Source organism: Hibiscus syriacus, unplaced genomic scaffold (assembly GCF_006381635.1).
Source record: "Hibiscus syriacus cultivar Baekdansim isolate YM2019G1 unplaced genomic scaffold, ASM638163v2 tig00000778_pilon, whole genome shotgun sequence".
Taxonomy (NCBI): Eukaryota; Viridiplantae; Streptophyta; class Magnoliopsida; order Malvales; family Malvaceae; genus Hibiscus; species Hibiscus syriacus.
In genome coordinates this window covers 1,873,311-1,887,755 of record NW_024061825.1, presented here as the reverse complement: position 1 = coordinate 1,887,755, position 14,445 = coordinate 1,873,311, and the positions used below count along the sequence as shown (strand labels likewise).

The window sequence follows — 14,445 nt, the reverse complement described above, 5'->3', positions numbered from 1 at the left end:
GTTATCCATAACTTCCAAGTACAACTAACATTTCTTATGCACATCAATATATTTATCAGATCAATATGTCTTTTCAGATTTATTAATCCACTTCCAGGGACAATTCTTATCATTTTCCAATATAAGGGTAATTTCGTATTTTTACCCTACAGAAGTATTCTCATAATTTTCCATCCAAGTACCTTTAACATTTAACCTTTGATGACATAAAATATAATTTTACAAATCCATGTCTGATTTCTTTATCACTAATCACAAACTTGTAATTTAATTCTAACAATCTTTCAATCTCTTATATTAATCATTCGATCCGTATTCAGATACTAAATTTCTACCACATTCATATCGAGTGTAGAAACTAATTAACTACACAAATGAGACCAACATTGTCTTAATCATGCATTTACCAATATTCACATGTTCCAAAAATCATAAAGAGGTAGTAAAGTATTACCTCGATTTTCGTGTAATACTGATCGACCATAAAAATTCCATTCGAACGCCTTTGATCTTCAATTCAACTTCCAATAATTCCTCAGATACATATCAACATAAATTATATCAGAAACGGAGCTTAATTACGATAAACGAATCGAATCGGGTGATAAATTAGTGAAAACAGCTTACCGAGTTTGAATTTGACGAAACGGACTTTGGATTCGGATTCAGGACGTCGAAAGCATAAAATATAACTTTTCGAAAATTTGGAATTTTTGGTTAAAATCAAAGTCAATGGGTTTGACCGGCAATTTCGAGGCCTTCGGGTTCGAATTTTGAAAAACGGACAGCGGAATCGGATTTGGAACGTCGAAAAATATCAGGATAGGTATACTCGGTCGAAGTCAAAGGTCGTTTAATGCCCGGTCAAAGCCGGTCAAAGTTTTGGTCAATAGTGGTCAACGCCGGTCAACGGGTCGGGTCAACATGTCTGGTCGGGTCAACGAGTCGGGTAAACGGGTCGGGTCGGATCATGACCAATCAACTATGCACCAAAACCGGTCAAACCGGTCATTTGGACCATCCCCACGCGCAGTGGCAGCGCGTTGGGGCGCGTGGGGCCCCTTCCGGCTGCCTAAAAATCACGGAAAAATTCTTAAAAATTATTTTGAGCGATTTCAAGATACTTACAAAGCTCAGTTCAAATTTTTGAACGGCGGATAGCTCGATTTCAACGAATCGGAAACTTTGACCGCTTCACCACCTCACGCGCCGCCGTCGACGGAGACCAAGAATGACACCGACGAACTTGGAACGATGCAACGAACACGATGGTGCGGGAGGTGTCGTAAACGGATGACCCGATCGTCGTGAATCGATGAAAAACCAACTAAAATCGAGTTATTACCGACTATACTTCCGACTGAAATTAACGACGAACGGCGACGATTCACGACAAAAGGTTTAAGGGGTATTGTTTCTCGCTCGACAACGAACACGATGGTGGTTTCGGATCGTCGATCGGAGGTCGGACGGCAAGTAGATCGGAGTTCAAAGAGGGATTGATGAAGAGGAAAATCTGGAAAAATTTCCAGAAAACATAGGGAAGAGATTTATAATTCTCTCTAAAATAAAAATAGTTAAATCATGGGTTTAGCCACTGAATTTTCTAAATTTCTTAAAACGATCTGTTAACTTTGAAATCTTATAATTTAATCCTCAATTTCTTCCAAAAATACCAATTAAATTCACCAATTTATATTTTCTTAAATTTAGCCCTTAAATTGGGGTGTTACAAATTTTTTTTTGGGTGAATTATTCATATAAATTGTGGTATGCTATTTTGAATTTAATTAGTGTTTGTAATGAATGATTTTATCGATTATGACGTAAGGATATTATTTGATTTTAACATCAGTGATTGTAGATCGTTTCGTCGGTATTGTTAATTATTATATATGTATTGTGAACTATCATATCATCATCATAAGAGCTAACAATGAAATTGTTGATCAAATGATTACATGAAATGTTTTTTTTTAATTTGAAATCCACATTAAATGTAAAAATAACTTAAGGGTCATATTAATTTTTTTAAGAAAATTGAGACATTGTAAAAGTAATTTAAGAGTCACATTAATTTTTTTCTTGAAAGAAATTGAGGAACTTGTATTACCATTATGTCTTAAAATTTCTTACAAAGATAATGAAAAACTGTATCTTTATTAAATTGGTGTTCATATTTTCGCTAATGTCGTGTTTAGGTCAAAACATGCGATCATAACAACTTCGTAAGCAAATCATTATGAACTCGGCAATCGTACCTAATAGTGAAAATTGAACACATTTAATTTGAACATTTCAAGGACACAACAACCGAGACTAAAACGAAAGGATAGACAAAGTATAAGGACTAGCGTTAAATTTAGCATTTTTTGTTATAAAATCCCACCGACAATAACGTGAAAACCTGGGCCGAAGTGGAAACCGCGCAAGCAATGTGGCAGCCCAGTTAATGTCCGGAAAATAGCCGGAAAAACCTGACACAAACTCTGTTTTTGGAACAATATGTTATATGATTTGGGTGTGAAATCATTACCAGGTTAGGCCTAACACCATGTTGGTTTTCTGACCAAAGCAGCAACATTTTCAAAAGCAAGGTAGATAAGGTATGTGGCTGACACAATGCAGTTCTCTGCTCGAGCTTTGGGCCACAATCTCTTTCACATTGAATCAAATAAGCACACCCTTTTGCCAAGTTCCAAATCTGCACCACAAGCTTTCTGCAATTCATGGGAATGTGTGTAGTAACCGTACTTCTGTTCCAAAATCAGATTTTTGACTTGAATTTAATGTGTTAAAGTTACCGTTGATCATTTAACGTTAGGTTGATTGAATATATTAATTGATCATTTTATTTGATATGTATTTTATCAGAAATATATCAAGTTCGAAAGTCGATTACAATAAAGGAAAGGTTAACACCCTTATACTGTCCTTTCAATGCCAATTTAATTTTACGGTTGTCTTAATTACGAAAATTAAATATTAAATTAAAATTTAAAAGTTCAACTCAAATTACTTACATTTGATGAAGTTAAAATTGCCATAAAATATCAAAATAATGTTAAATAAAATAAAAACAAAATTAAAAGATATTAATTTAAAAGAAAACAATTATCAAAGAATGATTAAATTGGAAAGAATTTAAAATTGTGGGGTCAATTTGATGTTAATCGAGAGCTGTAGTGGAAGAAATAAAAGTTAGGAGGTCAATGCGCAAAATATAAGAAATAAAATCGGGGATTAAATCAAATTAACTTGAAATTCAGAGGTAAAATTGCAGTAGGTGACCAAAATGAAATATACTTCAAACTTATAGGGATTGAGGAAATAATTTAAGAATCTTGTATTTACACATTAGTCATCTGGTTATAAATACACAAAACTGGAAAAATATCATTTTCAACCCCCACAAAAAAAACTCTCTCAAGCTCTCCAAATCCTCTCCCCTTCGACCGAATGGTCGGCCACCGCTCTAGCCCCGCACCACCGCCGTTTGCGGTGGCCAGAAAAAATCCAAATACACCAAAACACTCTCCACAACCTGATAGTCACGAAATCAAAGTCTATTCGTCCTAAAAAGGACCCTATAAGCGTAGAACTAAGTTAGAAGTACCTTTCCCGATGATAACCTTTCGATTACCGGCAACCGTCTTTACCTCGAGCCACAACCGAAGCTTCTCGTTCATTTTTTTTGCGATTTCCCTTGCGGTTTTGCAATTTTTTGTGTTTTCGTTGTGATCTTTTGCTTGTTATACATGGGGCTTTTATAGCCGGTTTGAGGAAACCATTTTCTCTTGTATCTTGGCGGTTTTATCCCCGATATTGTTGGAATTTTCCCCAATTCTTTTGGCACATTCGATGTTGGTTTTGTGACAAAAAATAGGGGATAGTATCTCCAATTTTCGCTTCAGTTTTGTTCTAATTCTGTCTCATCTTCTTCGGTTTTGTTCTGATTTTGCTTCGAGATGGTTTATTGACGTAAATCCTGGGATGACTCAGTCCCGGGTTGTCCGATTTGCTTCAATTCGTGCATTGTTTTGTCTCGCCGGTCGTTTTGCATGTTTGGCTCTTGACCTCCCCTGACCATGTGACACCCTTAATTATGTGTGAAAATCCTAATTTGATTTGGGCTTTGAACCGGGTCTGCTGGGTCAAGCTACTCGGTTGAGCTTTTTGCTGGACCCGAATTGAATCCAAACATGGGCTTGGACCTATTTTTTAAAATATAAATAAATAAATAATAAATAATAATATATAATAATAAACTATATAATATATATTATATGTAACATCCTCAATACCGGGTTAGTGACTAAATTGTAAAATTTTAGAATTTGGGGATAAAAATAAAATAGTTGAATAGTTCAATGATTTATGTGGAGATATTTCTTGAAAGTTATTATTAATTATTAAATGAAGTGAAGGGCAAAATGGTCATTTGACTTAGAAATTAATTACAAATGAGATTGATAAAGATATATGGATAAGATGATGGAGATATTTTCTCCAAAACTTCTCTTCATCTTCTTTATTTCTTTTTCATCGTGAACCCCAAAGGCAAAGGTGAGTTTCTTTGTTAGTTAATTGTTTGTTGATTTTATGGTTGGGTTTTGATCATTAGGTGATAACTAAGCTTAAGTTGTCTTAAAATCAAAAGATGAAGAAGTTATGAAAGATTAAAGAAAATGGGTTTTTAAGTGAATTTTTAGAAAAGAGTTTATAAGTTGAATTTGAAACTAAATTTGACTTATCATCAACTTAATTAAGAGATGTGAAGTGATAGAATTGGATTTAGAGCATCTTGAAATTTTGGTAAGATTATTGATTTCGATATGAAAGATGGAATTTTGAGGTTAAAGATGAGATACATGGATATAAATGAGTTTAAGCATATTTATGTGAGTTAAGGATATGAAAGGGGTTGAAATATGACAATTAAATTAGAAGGAGGTAATTTTCGTGCATAAATGAGAATTTTTGACTAGTGTGCATCAGTACACATTCAAAATGTACCGATGCATCAAGGGTAAATTTCCAAAAATTATTCAGTGTGCATCGATGCACACAGGTAGGCATCGATGCATGGGAATTTCGAAGCTATTTTGTGTACCGATGCACCCATAGTGCATCGATACACCCCTAAAGGAAAAAAATGGAATTTTGGTTCATTAAACTAGATTGAGTTATTAACATCAAGTTATAAGGTTTAGGCTTCTGGTAATCATCTTGGAAATTATGTTTATGTAGATATTGAGCCTAAACAAGTTTCGAAATAATCAAAGAATTAGGATCGAATCAAAGCAAGGCTAAGGTGAGTGTATACTATAAGTATGATACAATGGAACAAGATTTGTGATAAGTCTAATTCCTATGTTGATTTTCATAGTACAATAGTTATGAACATGCATACATGATAATTATTATGATACATGCATAAAGTATATATGTTCATATGATTTGATAAATGATATATGTGAAAAGATTCAAATGCACGTGTGATATGATAAATGATATGAGCTATGTGATCACAAGAGAAAGGACATGAGTACATGAACATATGAATCATAAGAATAATGCCCATGATATCCGATATGAGAGCTATAGGTATAGTTGGTATGCCAAGAGTCGAGGGTTCTACGTGGTTCTTCAGGACGTATATGTATCCTTTGGAACATTTACAGGGTCTTTTGAGACATATTTGATCCATTGAAATATGTATATGGTTCTTAAGGAGTGGTCCTTCGGGACAAATACAATACATAGGTCCTTTGGAACAAAATTCATATGCTCCTAGTAGGACCCTATACGAGCTGTGGTGACAGCAATAGTGCACAACCTCAATGTACTCGAATACCTTGAGTTCTTAGAAATGTATATGGGCTTATAAAGGTTATCAAAGGTAATTGCATAATTATATGATGTTATGTGTGTTTCTTTTTAATATGATAAATGTGTTATATGATATACAGAAATGATAAATACAAGATCATATGATAAATAGAGATTTCGATAATGATAGTATATGTGCATGTATGTATTTTGACATATGAAATGTTTTATGGTTTTTATTATATGTTTATATGTCTCACTAAGTCATAGACTTAGCGTGTGATTGTTTCACACGTAGGTTTCGAGAAGAGGAAGAATGGTAAAAGCTAAGCAAGACATGAAAGTTATCATTTCCAAAGATCAGATCAGAAAAGAATTGAATAACATGTATTTTGTAATACTTATAGTGGTTGACATGTAAATAAAGGTTTGAATACGACATGTTTTAATTGGTTTTGTTAAAATCATATGATAGAGTTTTGTAATATTTTAAACGTATTTATGTAAATTGTAATTTTATACGGATGGAAAATTAGATTTTTATGAATTTATACGTATTTTACGAAAGTTACTGTAGCAGTACTGTAGTAGTGCATCGATACATAATTTATATTCGAAATTTTTCACTGTTCACGGTATTGTTCATACCATATAGTACTGTTCACAAATAAGTATTTTTTTTTCAAATTTTTATAATGAAGCATAGTTTAACAGTGTTTTATCGTATTTTCTTAATATAAGTTCAAATGTTCGATTATTTTGTAAGGAAATTATTTTGAAAAGTCAATGTGACATCTCGGACTCGTATCTGGGTTGGATACGAGTTGGGGTGTTACATTATATTTTTAAAAATAATAAGTTTCCAAAAATAATATATTATATATATTTCCAAAAATCATTTTAAAAAACTATATATATGTTTTCAAAATATGTTTTCAAAACTAATATTATATACGTTTTCAAAAAATATTTTTAAAACTATATATATTATACGTTTTCAAAAACGTGTTTTTAATATATTATACTTTTTCAAAAACGTATTTTCAAAACCATACTATATATATATATATATATATATATATAAACCGATTTTTAAAAACAATATATTATATGCTTTTAAAATCCGTTTTCTAAAAATTATATATTACATGTTTTCAAAAATATTTGCAAAAAATATACTATATTATTATATATACTAAATAAGTCTTTGACGAAAATGAGTGGCTATACAGTGGCAACACCTAAAATAGTATATATTGCAAGTAAATTATAGATTTATCGTTACGACACTTGATGTTTTACATATATACCATGATGAGCTTAGGGTTTATCAAATAATAATGATGAGTCTAAATCTTGAGAGATTACTTGAAAGTCATGGGGTTTGGATGTATTTCACGTCAAAATTATGGATCTTAGTTGATCCACTTGAGAGGATTAAACCCATAGAGTGTCGGTGCACTTTCAATGTATAAACATACAAAAGACAGTCCTTACAACACCTAAAACAACATATATTATAAGTCACGAAAGAAACAGCGACGAGCTTAGATCTTGAAAAATGGCTTGAGGCCACGAGCTCTAAATTAGATTCCATGTCCAAAAAAAAAATCAAATACAGATCTTAGTTGATCCATTTGAAAGTATAAATATATTTTCAAAATGACAATCGATATGGATGATAATGTATAAACATATAAAAGATAGTCCTTATAACAACAAAAATAATAGTATATATTACAAATAAGATAAGATAATGGATTCCCTTATGAAGAAGGGAAAGATAAAAATTGGTATCACTTATAAGTTGATCAAGTGGAATTAAGTGTTAAACCTCTTAAGTAAAAGTTAATTAGTGTTGCTTCCAAAAAGAGATATGAAAATTTATCTCAATGAGATAAAGAGGAATTAACTTAATTAAGTTTTGGAAAAGGTGAAAAGTATATATTTTCTATGTAACCAAGGAAACTAAAAGGACTAAAATAAAGAATTAAGTTTTACATGGGCTAAGAGTGCAATATTTCATTTTATAAAGGGGCCCAAGAATAGCAATCTTTCCGACCCGATAACACTTTACGCCAATTTTAATATAGGAATTGGTCACTGCAGATTTAATTTAAGCCCATTTCAAAATTGGACACCCAATCAGAAGCAAGCGGTTGCCAACTGGCCGGTGGGTGGATATTGACAGCCGAAAGTTTCTTTGATCATTGTTGATCCCTATTTGATTCGCCACTACTCCCAAACAACAATTCTCTGCCAAACCCATCCGGCAATGACAGCCCATTAATTGCACGGCGAAAGTGACCCACCGCCACCCCCAGCCTTTGTGTATAGGCGGTGCATAAATCCCATTGAATTGAACCACATATGCGATCGCTGCTGAGACCTCACTGGGTCATCGTGATCATCCCATGGATTAAATTAAGCGAAATTAAAATGTGATAAAAATTAAGTGAGAATGGGTAAGAATAATTTATTTAACAGAAGAGGTGATTACTCGAGAGAGAAGAGGTGGAAGATACTATAGCAAGATTTTTTTTGGGAAAAGAGATGGGGATGACAGTTGGCATTTGTCAATTAAGTGAATAAATAAGCATTACTGGTTAGTCGGCGGAATTGGCCATTTAGGCGGAGGAGCTGAGCTAGAGGTAGCGGCTCCGGAGCCAGATAACAGATCGGCGAGGGCGCTCATGGCTCGAACCTGCATCTCAAGCGCCGCAATGTAATCAGTCGCTTCTTCGAGAATTACAGGTAACGGTTCCTTCCGGCAACCGGGAACTAATCTGCCGAGAACCTTTACTTTCCTTTGAACACTCGGTCCACTCTTCGCTTTCAATTTCAAAACGCAAACTCTCCGTTTCTTCGACCGGCTAGTCCTGGTTACGGCAGCCACGGAAGCAGCGGTGGATCCTCTCCGCGACGACGATTTCTTCTGCTTTCGAAATTTCAAGTTAAGCCGGCTCGTCAAAATGGCACGACTCCACCTCGTTCTCCCCTTAGCCGAGACGGCCAAGGCTCTATCCGCGGTTTCACGGACGGCTCGACCGCCGCGCGGAGCCGAATGGGAAGGAGGAGTACTATTGAGATTGATATTGCTCAAAGCTTGAAGAAGCTTCGAGGAATAGGTTTGTTGCTGCTCCTCCGATTTCCAGGCGGCGTGGCTCGGCGGCTTTTGATTCCCTTTCATCATCGGATTCTTCTTTTTCCTTTTGATACGATGAGAATTTGTCGTGTTCGTCACTGAATTCGTTATCAACGATGTCATGTCTCACCGGAACAAAACGCTTCCTTATTCACCGTACGATACGGTGAATTATGATTCCAATTGCATGGACAGAAAAAGACTTCCGAATTTTAGATAATAAAAAAAGATTCAAAATCAAAATTCTGGAAAGAAAAGAGAAAATAAATTATTACCGATGTGAAGACCACAAATGAAATTGAGAGAAAAGGAGAACGGGATGAGGGAGTGAACGGAACCGGAACCAGAAACGGGAATGGTTGTTGTTTTACAGAGAGCCAAGGCAAAAATGGAATTTACTTGAGAGAGGCTTCGGCTTTTTATTTATGGCTTTTGTCGGTGCGACCTTTGGTGGAGTGAAACGGATGGGGTTCGGTCCGGTTCAGCTGATAGGGGCTTGCCTCGGCTTGGAAACTATTTTTTTTAACTCATATTGAATACGGATTTTAACCTAAAATTTAAATTGAATAAAATTTTTCAAACTTAAATTGAGTTGAGTGACAGACAATTTTTTTATATTCTGATTAAATTTAGATTAACTAAAAATTTAATCAGATCCAACTTATGCTTATCCAAATATATATATATATATAAATGCAAAAAATGTTTTTAAAAAATACATAAATCAAAACCTTATAATCGTTTTCAGTTTCAAGACAATAATAATCCACATAATGTATTCTATAATTAAGTAGATACCATGACAAAACTGATCTTCTAATATTTATTCGAATTCACTTGTGTCATACATTTGATTTTGATGGGTAAATTTCACAGTAAAGATTCAAACTCGAGACTTTATTTAAATAATATTAAACTGCTTACTACTTGAGTTAAACTCTATTAATTCTTAATGTTTTATTTTAAGATGAAAATACTCTTATTTTAAAATATTGACTATTTATTAATTAATAATTTTTATTTATAAAAATATTTTTATGTTAAAATAAAAGGTTAAAGGTTAAAATATTTTAAAATATAAAAATTAAAATGATTATTTAAGTAATGTTTTTTTGTATATTATGCACTTTACTAGATAATTTCAACTTTATGCTCCACATTCCCAAAAGTAATCAAGGAGCCTAAATTGTTGTACCATGTGCATGCCAGTGAATTCGAAGAGAATTAAATGGAGGAAATCTTAAAAGTGAAATATAATAATATAATAAAAACCAGATGACATTATGAGGTGCGGTAGAGAGAGACTGGTTCCCCTGTGTGCGATATGATAATACAAACTCGGTGTAAGATTTTATATTAGATCATAAGTTTAAATTTATAAAATTTTAAAAAAATGATACAAATTTTTAATAAAAAATATATAAATATTTAATATATATAATAATTTTTAAATTTTCAAGAGGGACGATTGTCCTCACCCATCTTTCCCGTCCATTTCTGGTGGTAAACATTGATTCAAGATTTATTTAAATTATATTTAAAATCAAAGAATGAGATTGAGATTGAACCCTAATTAAAGAACTAAGAAGAGCAGTTCAGATCAAACCCGCAGGAATTTGCAAACCATCTTATAGCTCATCAAAATCTGATAATACTGTATTGCTATGTCAATAACTTTGTTACTGGAACTGAATCTGAATTCAACCTGAATTATCAAATCAAATTTAATAAGAAATAAAAGATTTATGAATAAAATTTATCAAATACGGATAAATCCCAATTCAAATTTGAATTTAAATTTAAACATGAACAGTGGATTTTGAAGTGAAGAATGTTAAAATAAGTTATCTTTTACCAAGTAACAAACTTTAATTTAACCAAACGAACTAGAGTAATTTGGTTTTTATCTCGACTCCACTCGATTACATCATAATAGAACACTTGATTGATTGCATCAACTTCATAATAAGATTCAGCAAAATCCTAAATATGTAATACATACACTGTTTAAATTAATTATAAGTCCAAAGTGACTGCCAGATAATCCGTCAATGTTTATAGTTATTTATTAGCTTTTGTTATCAAATCAAGTAGAGATAATAAAAGCAAATTGCAGCATCTAAAGTAGAAACAAAGTGGGTCAATTTAGATTAATTAAATGCTGGAAAGGTCTAGCTTGATGACTAATCCAAATTTTAGCACAAGGACGATTATTGATGAAAAGCAAACATTCAACAATTGTCACTTTCACTCATTGATGACTCATAATATTTTTATAATACTAAACGTAGTTTAAAGGACAGCTAGATCTTAGCTCTTTATGTGCAGCCAGGCGTAAAAATTTAGTGGTATTATTCATTTTTAAGTTGGTATTAGTCATTATCTCATTCATAAACAAAAGTTTTATGGATTTCACAAAATCCTCCACTTTAATCAGAAATTTCTAAGGATGGTAAACGGGTATAATTTTATGAATTTCGTATCGTATTAGTTTTAATTGGAGCGGGGATGGATATAATTTTAGTGGGTAGTAGGCGGGTGTAAATTTAGAAAGTGATATCCGTTGCGAGTAATGAGCGGGTGATGAATTTGAGATCTTATCCGCCCCGCATCCACCCGCCCACTAAATACTCGTTACATTTTGGATCATTATAAATTTAAGTATAATTTTAGAGTTTGTCATTTATGTGTGCCAAAAAAACAAAAATGTTATGTGTTTGTCATTTATGTTTCTAGGCTTTAATTATATCTTTTATTATGGTGTTTTATGTACTTTAAAATCTATGTTAACACTTAACTTAAATAATCATTGGTTTATTTTATTATGTTTCTTAATGGACGTGTATATTTTATGTTTGTTGCTTATGTATAATTTAAGGTTGCTGTCAAGAGGGTTTAGTCGGGTACGTCTCCAGTTAGGTAGTGGGTGTGATGATGGATTTGAAAATGTATCCGCATGGGTGTGGAGATAGATTTGAGATTGTATCCGCGTGGGCAGGTGTGGATATAAAAAATTTTACCCATCATAGATGATGGGCAGGTGATGAATTTAAAAATATTAAATGGGGATGAGATGGAGATAAGGTATCCGCACCCGACCCACCCTGACCTACTTGGCATGCTCAAGTGAAATCCTCATCAATTTTATTGTCCAATATCTGCTTTTTACTAGTGACAGTCAGGCTTCTTTTTATTAATGATTTATCAAAATGTCAAATTAGACTCTCGCTTGTCCCCTCATGCAACAACTTTCATAGAAAGATTTTATTAGGATGCATTTGGTGTCACCATCTATGTTACCTGTCGATCAAAACATAGCTTCAAATTCTTTGTGAAGTTCAATTATTGACAAATAAAAGTGGGCAGACATGCATATCTATACAACCAGACTCTACCGTAGTTGTCGCATTAAGTAATCAGTTACCATCAATTGAAGCTTTAGCATGTTACCAACTAAGCTAAAGCTAAAATCAAGCATCTGAATAAAAGAATCATTCAACTAATTAACACCTATTTACCTAAAATGTGCAACCAACGATAATGTTGTGGTGCGATTGTAACCCTATAAATTTCAAAATCCTATATATTTGAAGTATCTTTTTGTATTTTATATCAATGATCTAATTTTACACCCCTGAACTTTTGTAATTTTACGGTCATAAATTTCTAATATAACTTTCTAAATTGACACTCTCTAATATAAAATCATGTGTCTGTGCATGTGCTTAATACCAGTCACACTATTCAATCAATAGTAAATTGATCAGATTAAAACTATAGACATTGGAAGTGCAACATATCATAAAAAATTGAAACTCAAATACAATTAACAAAGAATTACCTTCAAGTTGGTTGCAGTCCCGTTAAAGAGGGAACTGATCTTGAATAGCAGAACAAGTAGAGGGAAAATAACGCGGCCACAACAACCCAAAGGAAGAAGCAGAGAAATCGGGAATAAGCATTTGTAGAGAGACTTCAGGTAACTTATCTCTCTCTTGGGGCAGAGTGTAGAACTCTTTAATAATGAACTCGATCAATGCATCTAGAACCTTCTTGGACTTGTTCTTCATGTCAACAGAATTCAATGCTTGGAGTCGAGCTTGCTTTAGATGATTCACTAGAATCCCTACTTCCGCTAAACCAGTCTTTGAGAAGTCTATTTGTTCATCTTTGTTTGCAGTGCTTAGCTTTGAACAAGGAGCAATTTCAGATAACTTGAACGTTTCTGATGAAGTTGAAAGTAATGGATTCGACGAGATAACAAGGTTCTGAAACAGACGCAAAGAATTTAACAACCGAAATCTAACCACAATTTTCAAAATATAATCATAATTTTTTACAACGAGAATGAAATATATAAATAATTTGAGGAAATTGAAATTAAATAAAAACTACGATTCATCCTTGGAAGCACTAATAGAGATTACGCTTATTCGCGCATTCAGATGAATAATTAACTGAAACTTATGCAGTTAATCGGCCTCCAGCAATTCTTACTCAGATACATACATCATAGAAAGCTACGTAAATAACTCGTACCTCAGCGTTCTCAATGTTGAAATTAGCATCTGAAAAAGCAGAAATCGAAGAGAACTCGATGGACTCTTCAGAAATATCAGGCAAAACATCTTCTATCGGTGAAATGAACGCTTCGGTCGAACTCTTTATAGCAATCTGCAACAATAACAACTAAATAAATGAGCATGCCAATGCAGATGAAAATGAGAAATTATTGGTTATCAGAAACACTGGCCTTCTTTGGGATTCTCTTCGCCGGAGAATCATTTGGCCGGCGATTGACGAGATCTGAAGATCGTTGGTGTTCTTTTCGCGGGGTTCGATTTTCTTTTTCTTTCATTGCTTTTCAAATCTCGCTCTATTTCTCTCTCCTTTTTTGGCGGGAGGTTTTCAAGTTCAAAATTTACCAGGAGGAATGGACATATTTATAGGTGATTAAATAGTAATTAACAATTATAATTGCGTAAATTTAGGCTCTTAATCGAGCTTAAGAGTAAAGGTTTACTTTCATGAAATGGGCTGGCTGAAAAAAACCGTACACAAAATCGCTAACAACTAGGGATAGTCATGACCCTGATCCTAACTCGATGAATTTTGATTTGACCCAATTTTATAAGGTCAATACTTTTCAAAAACGATGAGTTTGGATCAGGTTTTACCAAATTTTTTAAAGGAGTCGATCGGATCACTTTAAGGTGGATGTGAGATTTTATCTCAAAAATCAAATTGATAAAATCTTTTTAAATTCAAATTTAATCGAATGACACAAAAAATGTTCATATGAAATTCACGCCTATCAAAACTCAACCAAACCCATATCCATCCCTACTAACAACTAGGGATGAGCATGGGTTCGGGTCGGGGTTTTTAAAGGTTATGTTCGGGTCGGGTCGGATCAGATTCGAGTTTAAGGTGAAAAATATTCGGCCCGACTCGACTCGAAAAAAATA

At 33.3% G+C, this 14,445-nt stretch overlaps 1 protein-coding gene across 1 annotated transcript; it reads right to left on the bottom strand.

Moving 5' to 3' along the window:
- Positions 1 to 8,286: 8,286 nt before the first annotated feature.
- Positions 8,287 to 9,361, bottom strand: LOC120114881 (transcription factor bHLH148-like). The gene is made up of 2 exons (XM_039135660.1): positions 9,253 to 9,361; positions 8,287 to 9,123 (listed from the first exon to the last, which is right to left on the bottom strand). Exon 2 carries the CDS (start codon positions 9,098 to 9,100, stop codon positions 8,432 to 8,434), a length of 669 nt encoding a protein of 222 aa, XP_038991591.1. The 5' UTR covers positions 9,101 to 9,123; positions 9,253 to 9,361; the 3' UTR covers positions 8,287 to 8,431.
- Positions 9,362 to 14,445: the final 5,084 nt, after the last annotated feature.